Genomic DNA, 19,542 nt, shown 5'->3' on the forward strand with positions numbered 1-19,542 from the left:
CTCCAAGTATCCTTTTCTACTAGGGCTGCGTGCTCAAAAGCCTATATTTTGCGCCAGGGTATGTAATTGGTCCTCCCGGAGCTCATGGAAAACCCCCCAGATTGGTTGTGGTTAGAATGGCAACTCATGTCTCCATTATGCCTTTGCCATGTGCTCAGTATCAAAATGCCTAGTTATATAAAGATAACAGAATATTAGCTGATACATGGAAAACATTGTGCTATGTAAGTAATTTAACAATTATTCCAATTTACAAATCAATCTATATGGCTAAACTCCAAGATTCAAATTGGCGGAGAAAAGATCGTCTGGAAGCATTGGATGATAGCAGGTATATGTTTATTGAATGATGTTATCTCTAACGGTAAACTGCTTGAGTTTTCACAGTTGCAATATAAATATGGCCTTAATAAATCAGAAAGTTTTAGATGGTTGCAATTGAAGCAGGCCATTCAGGTCGGAATCCCTGAATGGAAAAATCTTAGTGATCAATATAGTATGGAGTTCTTATGCTTTCAGGCGGACTTCCTGGGTCACCAGGCTGCCCAGTGGTATAAATTATTAACTGGACTTATTAAAAAGAAACCAAACACTGGTCTGAGAGACATTTGGAGCATAGAGATCAAGCATCAAATTTCTGTGTCTAAATGGACACAAATTTGGACTTGGAGGATGAGATGTACAGTGTCAGCATCTATGAGACAAATATGTTTTTTCCTGTTACATAGAGCATTATGGACCCCGGTTCGGTTACAAAAATTGGATAGCTCTAAGTCTAATAGATGTTGGCACTGTCATCTTGAAGCAGGGACTTTAGATCATTTGTTATTCTACTGTCCATTTGTTATGACTTTTTGGAAATCAATTTGGGACCAAATTAATTGTTTATTAGAAAACCCAGTGGCATTATCATATGATACTGTGCTGTTTGGTATGGCAATGAGAGCAAAAAGTCAGATTTCTTCAAACAATAACAAATTATTACTTATAATGACTGGGGTTGCCATTCAATAAATTACTTATAACTGGAAGAACTGGAGTAGATTAAATTATAATTTTTGGTGGAATTCCCTATGTCACATGTATAAAATGGAAAGATTTCTTGCAATACAGCGAGTATGTTTTAGGAAATTTCAAGATGTGTGGGAGCCATTAACAAATTATTGTACTGATTAGATGACATTTTTTCCCTTAAATTACAGGTTCAATTATGAGGGGGGAGGGGGATAATTTTATTATTTTATTATTATATATTGTACAATGTATGTGATTATATAATAGGGAGGGGTGGGAAGGGTGGGTAATAGCATATTATTTATTATCTTGATGTTTATTAAGTCATATATTTATGATTAATTTGTCTTAACATATTGATACACTTATTATACATTTGAAAATGAATAAAGATTTGTTTTTGTTTTTTTAAAGCCATGTTATAAGCCCAAAGCATTCTGAATTCTCTGGTGATTGGGCCCTGCAGAACAGCATTTGATGGAGAGGGAGTCTCATACTCTGATCTCTTTACAGCCATACTAGATCTGAGTACCATGGTGTATGCAGCCAATCTGAAGCTACATGGATTACCAGCACTCAAAGCGTCGTTATTCTTCGAATGACTCAGCATATCATTAGCTATGGTGGGAACACATACAAGAGATCCCTGGTAGGCCAAGGTTGTACTAGAGCATTCACAATGACGCTACCCAGCTTGCACCTTTGACTGAAGCATTGTGCAGTCTTGAAATTGCAGGCTGACACCATCAGGTCAAACGTCGGATGCATCCAGCGCTGAGCAATCCTGTTGAATACTATTTGGGACAGGGACCACTCTCCCAGGTCCAGCATCTATCGACTGAGAAAGTCGACTTGAACAATGTTCACTCCCGCTACATGCACTAATGAGATGGCTAGCAGATGGTTCTCTGCCCAGCAAAATAACAGCTGGGTCTCCAGTTCTAATGGTGCACTCTTGGTGCCTCCTTGCCTGTTGATATAAGCCACTGATGTGGCATTGTCCGAGAAGACTCTGACCGCTTTCCGTTCCAGTTTCTCCTGGAAGGCCCTCAACATCATTCGAATAGCTCTCAGCTCCAATCTGTTGATGGACCATGTTTTCTGTGAAAGTTCCCAATGGCCCTGGGGTGGATGACCTTTGTAATGACTTCCCCAGTCATAAAGGCTGGCATCTGTAGTCAAGATCACCCATGTTACTATGTGTAGAGGCAATCACTTGGACAATGTCTCTGCCTTATCCACCATCTCAAACTCTGGCGGGCTGCTACTGTCCACTCCAAAGGCATCTGAAGGAAGTCTGTATGTAACAACCAGCAGGACAAAATCAGAGATGAGCTTTTGCCCACGGTGTCACTTCTATTGTTGCCACCAAAGACCCCAATAACTGAAGATAATGCCACGCTATGGGGGCTGGTACTGCCAGAATTTCTAAAATATGTCATCTCAACTTATGCTGGCGAGCTTCCAGAAGGAAGACACGGCCCTTTGCCATTTTGAATACAATCCCCAGATACTCCAGGGTTTGCGAGGGATCCAGATGACTTTTCAAAAATTGATGATCAAGCCCAGTTCTTGCAATTGGTGGATTACTTGCACCACTGCCTTGTGGCCTTCTGCTTGGGACACCACCAGTCATCCAAGCCACCAGTCGTCCAAGTATGAATGAACCTGAATCCCAGAGCTGTACAAGCGTGCTGCTGCCACCACCATTACATTGGTAAATGTGTGTGGCATTGTTGCTAGTCTAAATGGGAGCACTGAGAACTGAAAATGTCTCTCTAGCACATGGAATCTTAGAAACCTTCTCAGAGCTAGAAAAAAGGGATATGCAAATAAGAACACAAGACCAGCCTTACTGGGTCAGACCAATGGTCCATCAATCCAGTAGCCCGTTCTCACAGTGGCCGATCCAGGTCCCTAGTGTACCTGGCCAAAACCCATGCTACTGATCCAGGGCAAGCAGTGGCTTCCCCCATGTCTTTCTCAATAACAGACTATAGACTTTTCCTCCAGGAAATTGTCCAAACCTTTCTTAAAACCAACTACGCTATCCACTCTTACCACAACCTCTGGCAATGCGTTTCAGAGCTTAACTATTCTCTGAGTGAAAAAATATTTCCTCCTATTGGTTTTAAAAGTATTTCCCTGTAACTTCATTGAGTGTCCCCTAGTCTGTGTAATTTTTAACAGAGTGAAAAATCGATCCACTTGTACCCGTTCTACTCCACTCAGGATTTTGTAGACTTCAATCATATCTCCACTCAGTTGTCTCTTTTCCAAGCCGAAGAGATCTAATCTTTTTAGTCTTTCCTCATACAAGAGGAGTTCCATCCCCTTTATCATCTTGGTCACTCTTTGAACCTTTTCTAGTGCCGCTATATCTTTCTTGAGATAAGGAGACCAGAATTAAATGCAATAATCCAGGTGAGGTCGCACCATGGAGCAATACAGGGACATTATAACATTCTTGTTAACCATCCCTTTTTTAATAATTCCTAGCAACCTGTTTGTTTTTTGGCTGCTGCCACACATTGGGTGGAAGGTTTCATCGTATTGTCTACAATGACACCCAGATCCTTTTCTTGGGCGATAACTCCCAAGGTGGACCCTAGCATCCAGTAACTGTGATTATCCTAGGACAAGCAGGCAGCATATTCCCACATGTGGGCAATGTCGGATCCAAAGAGGCTTGATATTCTCAAGGAGCAACCAAGGCAATAACTGATCTTACTGTCTCTGGAACTCGGGCACTTTTAAGACTGCATTGACCGACTTGAGATACAGAATCGGTCTACAGTCATTTGAATCTTTCTTTGGAATGATGACGTATATAGAGTATCTGCCTGAGCCCAATTCGACTCCTGGGATTTCTTCTACTGTCTGGATCTGCAGCAGCCATTGCACCGTTGCTCATATCCTGGATGCTTTCTGCAGCCTCCCTGCCAGGGATTCTATGAAATAATCTTGAGGTGGCTGAAAAATTTGAGCTTGTACCCCTCTCAAATGATGTCCAGCACCCACTGGTCTGTGCAAATCAATTCCCAGGCCTCCCAATACTCTGCAAGTCTCCTACCTATCCGGGGAAGATCAGAGAGAGATTTGGCATCATTGGGACTTCTTGGAATTGGATGCGGGGTTTCATCCAGAGGCACCAAACCTCTGCCTAGTCCCTGCATGAAGAGTTTGCCGAAGACATCCAAGGCTGCCTGTAGCCTCTATTGGAGCCACAACTTGATCCTTGAGTTGCACGTGGCTTGCTATCCAGGAGAGACTTAGAACATCTGTCCATTACACTGGTTATTAGGTCGACTAGCCCTTTGCCAAAAAGCATCTGTCCCTTAAAGGGCAACTTGTTCAATTTGGCTTTAAAAGCCGAATCTCCTGCCCATTGTCTGATCCAAAGCATCCTCTGGGTGGAAAGAGAGTAAGAAAACACTTTACTCATGACTCTAAACATGTTATACATACTCGTAGCATCTTCAACATTATCCACCCCCAACAGAACCATCTGGAGGAAGGCGCTCGCCTCCAAAGCCAGAGACTGGCATAGCATTTTATGGCAGGCGTGTACCACGAAGGAAGCCACTGCCACTGCCTTAAGATCCAAAGCCAAAGCCTCAAATTGCCTTTTGAGAATCAGATCCAGTTTGTGGTCCTGAGCATCCTTCAGAACCACACCCCCTTTGTTGGGAAGTGAAGTACGCTTTTATAACCTGTGCCACCAAGGAATCCTTAGGTGACATAAACAGTTGCTGGAAATTAGGAGCCATGGATACAGCTTAGACATCGCCCTAGCCCCTTGCAAGGGCCTGTCTGGCATTTCCCAATGCTTAGTCAGCATCATAGTGATCTCAGGATGCAAAGGAAAAAATGTGGACTGGGTCTTGGAGCTGCTCAGCAGTAAGCGCTGTGTGGAACCTCTGAATCCAGTTCCCATAGAGAGACTGCAATGATTTCATTTAAGTTGGATGGCTTAAAGACCCTGCACAATGTCGGATCCTCTCCCTGGTCCAGGGCTGCTACATCCTCCTGGCTGTCCTCGCCCCCACAAGAACTTGTCTCCTACAAGGAGGCACTTCTGTAGAGAAGAGGCATAGACTTGGATCCCCAATTGTTCCAGTCCTTCTCTGACTGGACCTCAGACTTCCGTCAAGCCTGTTCCTTAAAAGGAGTGAGATTCTGCAGGGATAAACTCTCCTGTGTGGAGTCTGTTTTCATGTATTACAGGCCTCATACATGAGGGCCACAAAATCAGAGTCAAAAACCTGACCCGAGTCCCCGAAGGACTTTTTTAGGACTCCCTCAGGGGACCTCCCTGTGAAAGTAGTGTCCATGAACTTTTACTTTACTAACGTGCTTAATCACCAGTAGAGGGCTCTAGGAGGGATTTATGTCCCATTTTTTGAGCTTTCTGTGCCTCTGAGCCTCTGGAGGGTCCCAGGGGTCTAAGCCCAATGCTCCTGCCACCCCTTGCATGCTCAGCACTCTGCACATTGTCTCTCCTTGGGCACCCATTCAGAGCAAAATTGACATGATACAGTGGATAAACCACCTGTGTAGTCAGTCCATCCTGACTGATTCTAGACCCAAACGAGGTGTTTTGAAGCAGGGAGAGACTTTTAGAATAAAATCAGGAAATCCAAGATAGCCACTGTGGCAGTGATTTTGGCACCAAAAACGGCCTGGGAGAGCTATAAAATCAGCCAAAAATGTCATAAACAGGATTTAAGGGGAGGAAAACCCTCAAGGAAGCCACAGAAACTCCTTATAATCCCCAATTCAACTCCACCCCGATGTCACTGTGCTGCCATGTGCTGTGCCTGCATCAGCTTACACTGTAGCTGGATAGAGGAAAAAATGTTTTTCTTCTTTAGACAAGCAAGCAGGATATCCAGGGCTTGTCTCTTTTGGCTGTTTTTTATACAGGCTGAACCAACCTGAAAACCTCTGTCCCTCTAGTCTCCACATACTTCTTCAAGGGGAGGATGCTGCCTGCACCCGCAAGGTTTCCCGACCAGTGCGGGCCCCAAAAATAGCCTGTGTGCGTGTCCTTCGAATGAAACCAGGTGAGCAGACTCCCAGGGGCTGAACCCTGAGCCAATCTAAGTGTTACGGCAGGTTGGCCAGACAGGTGCCCTGCAGCAAGCATGGCCCACCCAGCTAGACTCAGAACCCTTTGTCTGCAGCTTTTCCCAGGCAGATTTGACCCAGGACTACTGGGGATCACTAAAGTACCCATAGCCTTGAAAAAACATTGCTTAATACCTGAAAATAATAAATATTAAGCAAAGCAGATGAAAAAGACAACTTCTCACTTGCAGAAGGAAAAAACTGGGGAGAAAGGGCAATGCCTGGTGATGCAGGGAGGTGGAGATAATACTTTCTGTATCTCTCATGGGTGAAGATGCACTACCGACAGGTTCTGAACTCATGCTTTTTTGCACTGGAACTGAGCATACATGGGAGAGGCATGCCCTTCCCGCACATGCTCAGTTTTCATACATGCACAGGGGAGGGCAGGCCTAGGGTTACCAGCAGTTTGCCTGGGTTTTGGAATGCCCCAAGCTCTGGGCCGTGTTTGGAGGGCCTCTGAGAATGTACTGATGCAACGCGATGATTTTATCATGTCGTATCCATGCATACTCAAGGAATAAGAGATGAGGTTTGTATGGGGGTGGGGCTGGAGAAGAATGGGGCAGGGACAGAACAAGGCGGGGATGGGGGCAGAATGGGGTGGGGTCATATGTCCTCTTTTTTAAATTATGAAATCTGGTAACCCTACCTCTCTCATGCATGCTCAGTTTCACACAAACCATGTATATGCGGGGGAAGGGGTATGTAGCAACAACCCAGAAAAGGCACTGCCAACTCCCAGGCTTTGGGTGGTGAAGGACTTCCACTGGTGTAGGTTACCAGATTTTCCCGAAGGAAAATCCGGACCCATGGCCGCGCCCCTAGTCCAACCTGATCCACCCGCGTCACGTCCCCAGCCCCGCCACCTTAACTTGTTTGTGTGTTGGGATGGCATCCATACATGCATGGATGTGACGTGATGACATTGCATGCATGCGCAAATATGACACAATGATGTCACGTGTGTGCGCGTAACATCACCGCATTGCATTCGCGCATTTGTGGATGCCGTCCCGACGTCAGAAGCTTTTCAAAATCTGGACAAAGTGCCGGGTTTTGAAAAGCCGTCTGAATCCCCGGACATGTCCTCAAAACGAGAACATGTCCGGGGAAATCCCGACGTCTGGTGGGGCTTCGGGACCCCAACAGCCAAAGCAGCAGACAGCACCTCAATTTGCGGGCGAAGCTCAAATTCAAATTGGAGAAACCCAGGCCCCCCACAGCTATGCCACTGTTTAGGGCTAGGGTAACCATAGGGCTCCAGAAAAAGGAGGATGGATTGAGACATCTGGGTTTTACTTCCATCCACCCTTCTCCTTTTTTCTGGAGCCGTATGGTAACTCCACATAGGGCCAATGCACTAGTCTCTCTCTGCCTCTATATCACAGATATCTCAATCTTTCAAAAGTGTGTTCTGCATTTGTGAGTTGAATGTAGGATGACTGGGGGCTTTGGTCTCTTTCTCACCATGTTGTATTGTGTGTCAGCACTCCACAGGTATGGACAGTTCCCGGCACAGAAGTTGGCCTTGTAACCCTTAGGCTCATGGATCCATTTCCAATTTAGATCCTTTCGAAAATCGATGAAGAGGGAACGAAGGCAGCAACCCTGGTCAGTGCTCCTGCCAAGAGAAGGGTATGGGAGGATTAGCAGGAGCAATACAGAAATGCATAGAGCCCTAATGGGTAATAACTATTAACATAGCACTAACCATGTGCTCATTAATTAAACAGACACATGATCCCTAAGCGTTGATAATTGCTGGCCAGACTAAACATGGATATTCAATACTGAGCCATGCCAAAACACTAGCATTGAATATTCGAGTCTCACTTGACAAGTGCTAGCACCAGGAATTATGTAGGTCCCAGTCAATATATATACTTTTTTATTCTGTATATTCTACAATTCTATGCAGATTACAAATTATTCAGGTACTCAAGCATTTTTCCCTAACTGTCCCAGTGGGCTCCTACTCTATCTAATGTACCTGGGGCACTGGGGATTAAGTGACTTGCTCAGGATCACAAGGAGCAGTGCAAGATTTGAACCCACAAACTCAGGGTGCCAAGGCTGCAGCTCTAACCACTGCACCACACACTCCATCAGGCCTGGGAATATCAAAGGAAGTTCCCCTTCCCCTCCTCAATCAATAAATGTGCTCCCTTCTGGCCCTCCAACCAACAACAAAGTCTCCTCCTGCCCCCCCCCCCCATCCAACAATGCCCTCCCCTGGCCCTCCCAGATCAACAACAGTACCTCTTCCTGCCCTCTCACAGCCAACAGCAGATTCCCCTCCTGAAGTTCTCTCACCCACCCACCTGTAGGCCCCCTGGCCTACCTTACTATCCCTGGTGGTCCAGTGGGGTAGTCAAGTTAGGAGAAACCCCCCACTCACTCATGCCCCTGGCAGTTCTGGCCTAAAAATAGTTGCCATGACCTCTAGACCCAGGGGGCCTGCAGGAGGAGGATTTCAGGAAGGGGCCCTGTTGTTGGTTGGGGGGATCAGGAGGAAGCACTTTTTTATGCTGGGATCCAGATGGGGATGTTTAATTGAGAGAGGGAATCCAGGAAAGGAGACAACTCACATTCAGGGAGTTTGGAGAGAAAGGAGACCAGTTACAGCTTCAAGCTGCTACCTGGAAGTTATGCAGATGCTGGTAAATGTTTAGCATCAGCACCCACATAGCTAAGTGACCAAAGAATGCACAGTCATTTATGGAGTCCTGTCTGTTCACTTAGCTGTGTGGGCTTCAGCACTGAATATCGCCGGCACTTGCATATCTCCCTGCTTCTCCCTGCTTCTACCCCCGAAATGTCCTTTCACTGCTTGGCTGTAGTGAATGTGGTTAGAGCAGATATTCAGAAGCATTGCGTAGTTAAAGGTCGCTGAATATTAGTGGCAAGCCCACTGGCCATGATTGAAGTGGGCAGGAGTGGTGTAAATGCTAATTCCCAACTGATGGCACTTAGGTGCACAAATATAGAAATTCTATAACATGGCACCTAATTTCTGGAAATGCTCCTGACTCACCCATGCTCTTCCTATAACCACACCCCCTTTTGGATTGTACATTTTGAAATTTAGGCATGCATGTTATAGAATAGGGCAGCTTGATAAAGAAGAAAAACAACAAGTAGTGTTTCTCATTCTACACTTTGAGAACTGAAACGCCATTAGGGAGTGAAATTCTGACAGCACTGGAGTTGTATGCAACAGATAAGAGCAGTTTCAGACATTGGGCTTGACATTACACGTTGGGATACTTTGCCGTGATTCTTTATGGAACATTTTATAATTCTTTAACTCAAAAGTCAGGACTATAAAGTTAATTACAAAGGATTTTGATAGTTATGGAGGTTGGGGGAGAAACAAATGACAAAAAAAGATCATGACTGGTGAAGAGGGCTCTGAAATAGCTTTGTGCTTTAAGAGATCCCATAATCCATTTTCCTGGATTAAATTTCTGAGGTTCCTCTCCTGGTTAGTTAATTTCAGTTTTTCAAGTTTTAGAAAAACTCCCTAGAGTGCATGGGATATAAAAGAAATATTATGAGTAATTACTCTTAAAAATCACTTTAGTGCAATGAGAAAGTGCTTTTTATATAAACGCTGGGGTGATTTGACTCAATTTGAAAGTGTGGAATGAGAAAACACTACCAGTTTTTCTTCTTTATCAGTTTGTACTTTATAGGGTATGTGTGAAGTATTTAGATGTTTTTGAATCTCCTGATCTACTATAATAGAATAGGGCAGTATCATAGTAAGGGGGTAGGGGGGCAAACAGCCCCGGATGCCATCTTGGTGGGTGCACTGGCACCTCTCTGTCCCCCGATGCTATGCTCGTGCCCTCCCTTCCCCCCACACCTCTTTAAATCTTCACTAGCGCGCGCAACTTCTTAGGCCTGCTGCTTGCGCTGGGGAAAGCAAAAGCTACGAGGGTAAAGGCTGAGAGCAAAGCAGAAGCACAGGGAACAGGAGAACTGCCCGAAATTCAAGGGGAGGCGGCCCAGGTAAATACAGAGGTGGAGGAAAAACGACGGGACCTACGGTGCTTATACGCAAATGCAAGAAGCCTCATGGCTAAAATGGGTGAACTAGAGGTCATGGCCAAGGGGGAGGACCTGGATATAATTGGAATTACAGAAACATGGTGGACAGAGGAGAATCAATGGGATGTGGCGCTGACGGGGTACAAGCTCTACAGGAGGGACAGGACCCACAAGAAGGGGGGAGGCATAGCACTATATATAAAGGACTCTATCTACTCAGTCGGGATGGATATGGCAACGAAGGCAGAGGGGCTGGAATCACTATGGGTCAAATTGCCGGGAAACAAGGGAGCAGGCATAAAACTGGGGCTGTACTATCGCCCACCTGGTACCCCGGAAGGAGTCGGACACGACTTGGAAGCTGAACTGAGACAAGAATGCAGGACTGGAAGTGTAACAGTGATGGGGGACTTCAACTACCCGGGGATTGACTGGAGTACGGGTCACTCCAACTGCGCTAGGGAAACGGGATTTGTAGAAGCTGTGAGGGACTGCTTCATGGAGCAACTAGTCAGGGAACCGACGCGAGGGAGTGCTACTCTTGACCTCATCCTAAACGGACTAGGGGGGCCTGCGAGAGGGGTAGAAGTGGGAGGATCACTAGGCAACAGTGACCACAATGCGATCAGATTCACATTAGAAAGGGGGACACCCACAGTAAGGAGGACCGCAACAACTGCGCTCAACTTCAGGAAAGGGAACTATGCTGCTATGAGGGAAATGGTGGGGAGGAAGCTCAAAAACATCCTTAGGATGGAGACTGTAGGAAGCGCCTGGACCCTATTCAGGGACACCCTGCAGGAAGCACAAAGAATGTATGTCCCCAGTTTCAAGAAAGGCGGCAAGAACAAGCGATCAAAGGACCCGGTTTGGATCTCAACAGAAGCAAAGAGGGCAATAAATGACAAAAAAGTATCCTTCCGGAGATGGAAAAAGGACCCAACGGAGGAAAATCACCAGGCGCACAGGAAATGCCAAAAGGAATGCCACCGGGAGGTTAGAAAAGCAAAAGGGAACTACGAAGAGGGGCTGGCCAGGGAGGCGAAGAACTTCAAGGCATTCTTCAGTTACGTAAAGGGTAAGCGACCAGCGAGAGAGGAGGTGGGGCCGTTGGACGATGGGGATAAGAAGGGAGTGATTAAGGAGGATAAAGAGGTAGCTGAGAGGTTGAACACGTTCTTCTCGTCGGTTTTCACGAGAGAAGACACATCTAACATACCGGATTCAGAGGAACTCATAAGTGGGGAACAGGCTGAAAAATTGGAACACATAGAGGTAAGTAAGGAGGATGTCCTCAAACAGATAGACAGGTTAAAATGCGGCAAATCGCCGGGCCCAGACGGGATCCACCCAAGGGTTCTGAAAGAACTAAAACAAGAAATAGCGGGCACAATCCAGCATGTTTGCAACCTATCCTTGAAAACTGGAGAGGTACCAGAGGACTGGAAACTGGCGAATGTCACACCTATCTTCAAGAAGGGATCGAGGGGTGACCCCGGCAACTACAGGCCGGTGAGCCTGACTTCAATTGTAGGGAAGATGGTGGAAACTATGATCAAGGATGGTATTTGCGAGCACATCGAGAGAAATGGCCTACTGAGAACAAGCCAGCACGGATTCTGTAAGGGAAGGTCATGCTTAACGAACCTTTTGTACTTCTTTGAGGGAATAAGCAGTCGGGTGGACAATGGGGAACCCATAGACATCATTTACCTCGATTTTCAAAAGGCTTTCGACAAGGTGCCACATGAAAGGCTGCTTAGAAAGCTGTGGAACCACGGGGTGGGAGGGGATGTGCACAGATGGATTAAGCACTGGTTGTCGGGTAGACTGCAGAGGGTCGGAGTAAAGGGACAATATTCTGACTGGCGGGGAGTCACGAGCGGTGTACCACAGGGATCGGTGCTGGGGCCGTTACTCTTCAACATATTTATCAATGACCTGGAAAAGGAGGCAAAGTGCGAGGTTATAAAATTTGCAGACGATACCAAACTGTGCGGCAGAGTTAGATCCAGGGAGGAGTGTGAGGACCTGCAAAGGGACCTGGACAAGCTGGAAGACTGGGCAAACAAATGGCAAATGCGCTTTAACGTGGAAAAATGCAAGGTCATGCATATAGGGAAAAAGAACCCGTTGTTCAACTACAAATTGGGGGGGGCATTGCTGGGAGACAGCAGTCTAGAGAGAGACTTGGGTGTGCTTGTGGATGCATCACTGAAGCCATCTGCGCAGTGCGCAGCAGCCTTGAAAAAAGCCAACAGGATGCTGGGCATCATAAAGAGGGGCATAACAACCAGGACGCGGGAAGTCATCATGCCATTGTATCGAGCGATGGTGCGTCCACATCTGGAATACTGCGTTCAGTATTGGTCGCCACACCTCAAGAAGGACATGGCGGTACTTGAGAGAGTCCAAAGGAGAGCAACGAAACTGGTAAAAGGGCTGGAACACTGCCCATACGCCGAGAGGTTGGATAGGCTGGGGCTCTTCTCTCTGGAAAAGAGGAGGCTCAGGGGAGATATGATAGAGGCCTTCAAGATCATGAGGGGCATAGAGAGGGTGGATAGGGACAGATTCTTCAGATTGAAGGGGACAACAGGTACGAGGGGGCATTCGGAGAAACTGAAGGGAGATAGGTTCAAAACAAATGCAAGGAAGTTTTTTTTCACCCAAAGGGTCGTGGACACTTGGAATGCGCTACCGGAGGAAGTGATCAGGCAGAGTACGGTACAGGGATTCAAACAGGGATTGGACGGATTCCTGAGGGATAAAGGGATTGTGGGATACTGAGAGAGGTGCTGGGATGTAATACAAGTATAGAAAGCTAACCAGGTAATAAGTATGGAAACCCAACCAAGTCGTGAATGTGCAAGACCGGAGGGTTAGGACTTCGATGGGAAGATAGGACTTAAATGGGAAACCAAGGTGGCAAGGGGGCCCCTTCTGGTTATTCAGACAGGTCGTGACCTGTTTGGGCCGCCGCGGGAGCGGACTGCTGGGCGGGATGGACCTGTGGTCTGACCCGGCGGAGGCACTGCTTATGTTCTTATGTTCTTATGTTTATCTGAATTTCCTCAAGAAACTGAATCTTCATTATCAAATTGATACTCAATCCAAATACCAGTGTGATCTGTGATAATAATAGGATCTATCCTGGCTTTTAAAACCTGATGAATTAAATGATTTGATATTAAAAAATAATCAATTCTGAAAAATGATTTATGAACCTGGGAGTAAAATGTGAATTTCCAAGCATTAGAATTAAATATCCACCATATATCTTTTAAACGATAATTATTTATAAGATTATCTAGACCTAAAGATTTCAAATGTCTACTGGGTTGTTTATCTATAAGTGGATCCACTATAGCATTGAAGTCCCCAGCTACAATCAAATTTGGCCTAGCGAATAAAAGAACTACCTGTTGGAGTGCCTAAAGAATTCCATCTGATTCATATTAGGTGCATAAATATTGAAAAGCATCAGGGTATCATTTCTTGAAGTCATTTTAATATATAGCCATCTACCCATTGGATCAGCATGAAAGTAATCAAAATTAGCAGATATCATCTTATTAACCAGGATTGCCACATCTGCTTTTTTCCCAATTGCTGGAGCAAAAAAACAATGTTTTAGCAAGCCTCCTTCTAGCTTAGCTGATTCTAATGCTGACAAATGGGTTTCTTGTATAAAATATATGTCAGCTTGTTGTTTTTTCAAAAAGGTAAGTATATTTTTCTTTTTGATGGGATGATTGAGGCCATTAACATTCAATGAATAAAATTTCAAAGCCATTTTACTAGAATCAAAAAAATTAACCTGTCAATAGTCCAATTAATTCCCTTCAGATTCAATAATAATTGCACGCTCAACGAGGACCACAAACATTTAAACTCCCGCAACCCTCCCTTACCCATCCCTTTAAAATAACACGTAAGCTTGAGTGCACGCATAAAGACCCGCAATCTAAATCTTCCCCAAGCACTAAAAAATCCTCCCTATAATAACCAAGATCTAATATCTTACAATATCGCAATTCATATATAAAACTATTCCAATTATAAATAATATGAAAATGGAATTAAATAATTAGAGCTTTAGACCCAAAACCTTAAATACATCTAGTTAAACTAGTAAAATCTATTCAATGGAAACATTTCAATTCATAAAGGCATTTCAATTCATACAGGCAATTAAAAAAGTAATCCATATCAAGTAATATGGCAATGTCTCTATTAATTAACATTCCATTTCAATATATTAAGTATTGAAAAAATTAATTAATAGAAATCATAGCTACTTAATAAATGGGAAACATTGCCATAAGTTAATACCAACTGTTAACTTAAGAAATATGTTATCAATTTAATTTGCTAGATAAAAATGATAAAAATGAAAAATATATATATTTGCTTAGGATATCAATAAATTATAACTCTGAAAAACTGAAAAATTACTATTGACATAAATCATATAAACTCCAGTCCTATTCAATATCAATAATAAGAAAAATTAACTAAAATAAATAAATATAAATGATATTAATATTAAGGTATAAATTTCCAAGCATATATAATAAATTGAAAACAAATATCTGTTAGGATAACTATAAATTATAAATGTAAAAACTAAAAAGCTTCTTTTAATGATATATTACCTAATAATGAGAGAAATAATAAATAAATAAATGAATATGGAACTAACTAAATAATTAATAATTAATAGACAGTACAACCATAAGAAAGAACCATCTAATACAGGAATAGTTTAAAACAAACATGAAAGAAGTATACTGAGTTAGTGAGCAAAGTATTCTGAACCAATCCTTGCCAAAGTACTGACATACAGAGTGCTTCATATCTCCTAAAAGACAACCATATTTTGTCAGACTGTTACATACACATCTTCAGAAAGCACCCCAATTATCAGTTTGGACAGCATTCTCTGCAGCTGGGCAGCCGAGATTCTAGGTCCTGAAGAGAAAGCAACTCTTATGCATCGAGCACAAGAGTTATGAAAAGATCCTATAAGTAGACCCAGTAAACCTCCTGTCCATCCAGTAGAAAACTGAAATTACAACCTGGGAAAATCAATAGAAGGGAAGGGGACAATCTAGTCAGCAGGATAATGCTGTTGCAATCCCTTACAGATATCGAGTCGTGAGACATAAATCTTTCCTGTCAAGTTGTTAGAAATAAAGCCAGGTATACATTATACTACAGGAAAGCTTTGTAAAACTTGGCTGCTTTCTGGAGCAATCCTGGCAAGAATATATTAAAGTTCCTGCTGTCTCTTCCTTTTACAGCCGGGATCCTGAAGTTCCGCCCCCCTTTTCAAACACATATTTCACTGGCTCTCAGCAAAACATAATTCAGCTTCCACTAAAGGCACTTTTGTTGCAAAATAAAACTCAGCTTGATGAAATTTAATATTAATAACTTGTCCAGATCATTTATATGACTTTTCATTAAAAACAAAGTTAGATTAAAATTTATTTTAAATAAATCCAGTCATTCCCTTATGTCATTGGATCCAGATATTGAATGATATATTATTGTAGCTTATTCAGATCCTCATAGTGATTAGTTTTATTGAGGTGAATGATCTTCATGACAGCCAGATATAAAAGTCCATAATTAGCCCCCAACTGCCGCAGCTGAGGTCAGAGAAGCAGAAACTGTTTCCTCAGATTGGCAGTTGCTTTAGCAAAATCGGGAAAAAGGAGAATCTTAGTATCTTGCCATTTCAATTATTTAATTTGTTTGGCAGTAGTTAAGATATCCAGAGCTTGCTGGAAGTGAAGTACTCTAAAGATCATGGGCCTTGGACCATTTTGTCTGTGATCTGCACGTGAAGGTATATGGTGGGCTCTCTCTATCTCTAACGGATGTTTCAGTTTGAGGGAGAGCAGCTTTGGCAATAACTCCTCTAAGAAATTAATTGCATTTGAGCCCTCTAACCCTTCTGGAAGACCCAATAACCTGATGTTATTTCTTCTGCTTCGGTTATTGGCATCTTCCAAATCTTTGGTTAAACGAGTCAGTGTTTTATGGTCAGTTTTAAACTGATTCAAACTACCTTCTGCCTCTGAAACCTGACGTTCTAACTGCTCAATCCGGGTCTCACATACCTTCATCTGCTAAGAGAGCATATGAACTTCCTCTTTTAAAGTATTTAGCTTGATCGTATTATCTTGAAGCAGTTCTTTTATAGATTTCAGCTCCAATATCATTTGTTCAAACATTTCAGATGTGTCCTAAGGGAGAGGCACTTTTGATGGAGTTGGTAGGTCCGGTTTAGCCCGTTTAGCTGTGCCCCCCTCAGCTCTATCTAATCTGGTCTGTATCTAATCTGGTCTGTCTCCTTGAAGATGTTACTAAGTAAATTATTCAATTTTAGAGAGAAAATTTGATCTCCTTCACTGACAGAAGGAAGGAAGAGCAGTGAGATCATGCATCCATCTTGCTCTGCAGCCAAGCCACGCCCCCCGCTTTTCTCTATTTCATTAACCTCAAATCCCCGTATGCTACAAGTACAAGACTGGAAGAAACATACTAAAGAGGGAAAGAACTTCATAGGCTCAAAAACCTCCCACTTGAGCAGATAATGACATAGAGAAAAGCATTGCCACCATAACTTGGACATTGTATAAGATTTTGTGAACTATTTATCAACAAGAGAGGTATAATTTTTTTGGCTGAAAAAGGATAAAGATCCCAGACCATAGGAGGAGAAAAGGGGAAAGACAGATGTCAGACTATAGGAGAGGGAAAAAAGGGAGGTGATGGTACACAGGGATGGAGGGGAAGGGGAGAGATAGGGAGTAGAGAATAACACAGTGGCTGTTACCCACGGCTAGTCGCAGGTAGCTGTGGGTAACCTGCTGAAATGATGAGGGGGAAAAAAATGCTCACTGCAGGTACGGGGACATGGCCATCCACCGCCCCGTGGAACGGTGAATGGCCTTGTCCGAGCAGTTACGGGAGGGAACATGTGTGGTCACCAATTGTGCGCAGCCCCCTCCCTCCTTCCTACCTACCCAATTCTATCTATCTATCTCCCTCCCTCCCCCTTATCTTCACGCCGCGTTTTGAGTAACTTCTTCACAAAGCCGTCGGAGCCTGCAAGCAGTAGCGTGCATGTGTGGAAGCTTCTCCTCTGACACAACTTCCAATTGCATTAGAAGAAAAGCTTCCACCCACACACACATGCTACTGTTTACAGGCTCTGATGGCTTTGACGAAGTTACTCAAAATGCACCATGAAGGTAAAGGGGAGGGAGGGAGATAGATAGATAGATTTGGGTAGGTAGGAAGGAGGGAGGGGGCAATGCGAGGGGTGACGAAGGGTGGTGAGATGGTGAGAGGGAAGGGTGGTGGAGGAAAGGAACAGACACTGAAGGGGGTGGAGAGGAGCAGATGCTGAAATGAAATGGGGAAGACAGAGTGGGGAGAAGACACTGAAAGGAAATGGGGAAGACAGAGTGGGGAGAAGACGCTGAAGGGAAATGGGGAAGAGAGAGTGGGGAGAAAATGCTGAAGGGAAATGGGGATGACAGAGTGGAGAGAAGATGCTGAAGGGAATGGGGAAGAGAGAGTGGGCAGAAGATGCTGGAAGGGAAGAAGACAGAGATGCCAGACTATGGGGGAGTGGAGGGAAGAAGATGGGTGCCAGACCAATTGGGGGGTGGGGGGAGGGTGAAGGGAGAGGCACAATAACAGACCAAATGGAAGACGCAGAGAGTAGATAGACAGTGGATGTAAGGAATTGATTAAGAAGATGAGGGAAGCAGAAACCAGACAACAAAGGTAGAAATTTTTTTTCTATTTATTTATTTTGCTTTAGGATAAAGTAGTATATTAATTGTGTTTATAAAAATTTATAAACAAAGTCCTGAACATCTCTTTCTCTAGTTCAGCAGCCAGAACTTTGATTTATAAGGAAGGAATAAGCTAAATATTGCAGTACTGAGGCTTGTATGGATGCTGCAGCGATGGGGAAGGGGCGGGGGACAGTGGTTGCAGGGATGGGGCGGGGACAGTGGGTGTGGAGACGTGGACGTGGCAGGGACAGTGGTCACGGGGACAGGGCAGTGACAGTGACGGTGGTCGCGGGGATGGGGAGGTGACGACAAATTTTTTCCCCGTGTCATTCTCTAATAGGGAGGACATGGTGTACAGGGATGGAATGGGTGGGGAAGGAGATGTTGCATAGGGATGGAATGGGTGGGGAAGGATATGCTGCATAGGGATGGGAGATGGGTAAGGGAAGAAAATGGAAGAAATGCTGTTTATGGATAGATGGGAATATGGGAAAAGAAAGGGAGGAGATGGCACACATGGATGGTGGGAAAGGGCAGAGAGAAGAAGGAGATAGTGTACATTGATAAATGGGAAGGGAAGACATGGAAAAGTAGGTAGATTTGAGGAGGGAGCAGAAGAATGGAAGAAAGTTGGAAAAAGTTAATGCCAAAGATGGATGTAGGGCAGAAAGTGAAGGAGAGAAAAACAGCAAATGGATAAGGCAGAACTAGAAACAGAGTTTTAGAGCACAGACAAATGGAAGTGCAACCAGAGACTGGGAAAAGATGAGTAGAAAAATAAAATCACCAAATAACAAAGGTAGGAAAAGTGATTTTATTTTCAATTTAGTGATTGAGAAATGTGTTAGTTTTCAGAATTTACATCTCCTGTCTATATTTTGTACTGTTCAGGAAGAAATATATTTCTTTCTATTTCTCTGGTGTTGTACTTCATGCAGAGTCTGGCATCTTAGGGTTTCATTTGTGGTCCTGTATTTGCATAGGGTTTATCTGTGTTTTGCACATATGATCAACGCCAGGTGTACTGGTAGGAATGAATATTATGAAGCATTATTGGTGTCATGGCCCCATTTGTTGGCAGTTTGGCCAGGTTTTGGAAGGCCCTGAGCTCGGGGCCGCATCTGAAGGACATCTGCGCATGCGTGGATATTGACATGATGACATCACACATGTGCGAATGAGCGTGATGTCATCATGTCGACATCTCCGCATGCATGGAGGCCCTCTAGACAAAGCCCGGAGCTCAAGGAAGAAGATACAAGGCACTTGTGGGGGCCAGGCTGGGGGCGGGCGGAACAGGGAGAGGCTGGAGCAGAATGGGGTGGGGCAATGTGTCCTCTTTTTTAAAGTGAAAATCTGGTAATCCTATGTCAGAGGGAAAGCAGCAGAGATAGTACTAAAAGCTGCCTCTCTGGCTAGTGGGGCCTTTCCTCTGCCGCATTCCACTGCTGTGATGCAACTTCCTATAGGTGGGATGCGGCAGAGGAAAGGCCCCGTTGGCCAGAGAGGCAGCCTTTAG

The 19,542-nt window shown here is 44.3% G+C and overlaps 1 protein-coding gene across 1 annotated transcript in view; it reads right to left on the bottom strand.

Moving 5' to 3' along the window:
• The window catches only part of LOC117365102 (transforming growth factor beta-2 proprotein-like), a 50,663-nt gene that overhangs the window by 4,703 nt on the left and 26,418 nt on the right, over positions 1-19,542 (bottom strand). Inside the window, exon 6 of the mRNA XM_033955060.1 lies at positions 7,615-7,768. Coding sequence (XP_033810951.1) covers positions 7,615-7,768 — 154 coding nt within the window. The remainder of the gene's footprint in view (positions 1-7,614; positions 7,769-19,542) is intronic.

The sequence above is a fragment of the Geotrypetes seraphini genome, chromosome 8, assembly GCF_902459505.1.
Source record: "Geotrypetes seraphini chromosome 8, aGeoSer1.1, whole genome shotgun sequence".
In the NCBI taxonomy this organism is placed as follows: Eukaryota; Metazoa; Chordata; class Amphibia; order Gymnophiona; family Dermophiidae; genus Geotrypetes; species Geotrypetes seraphini.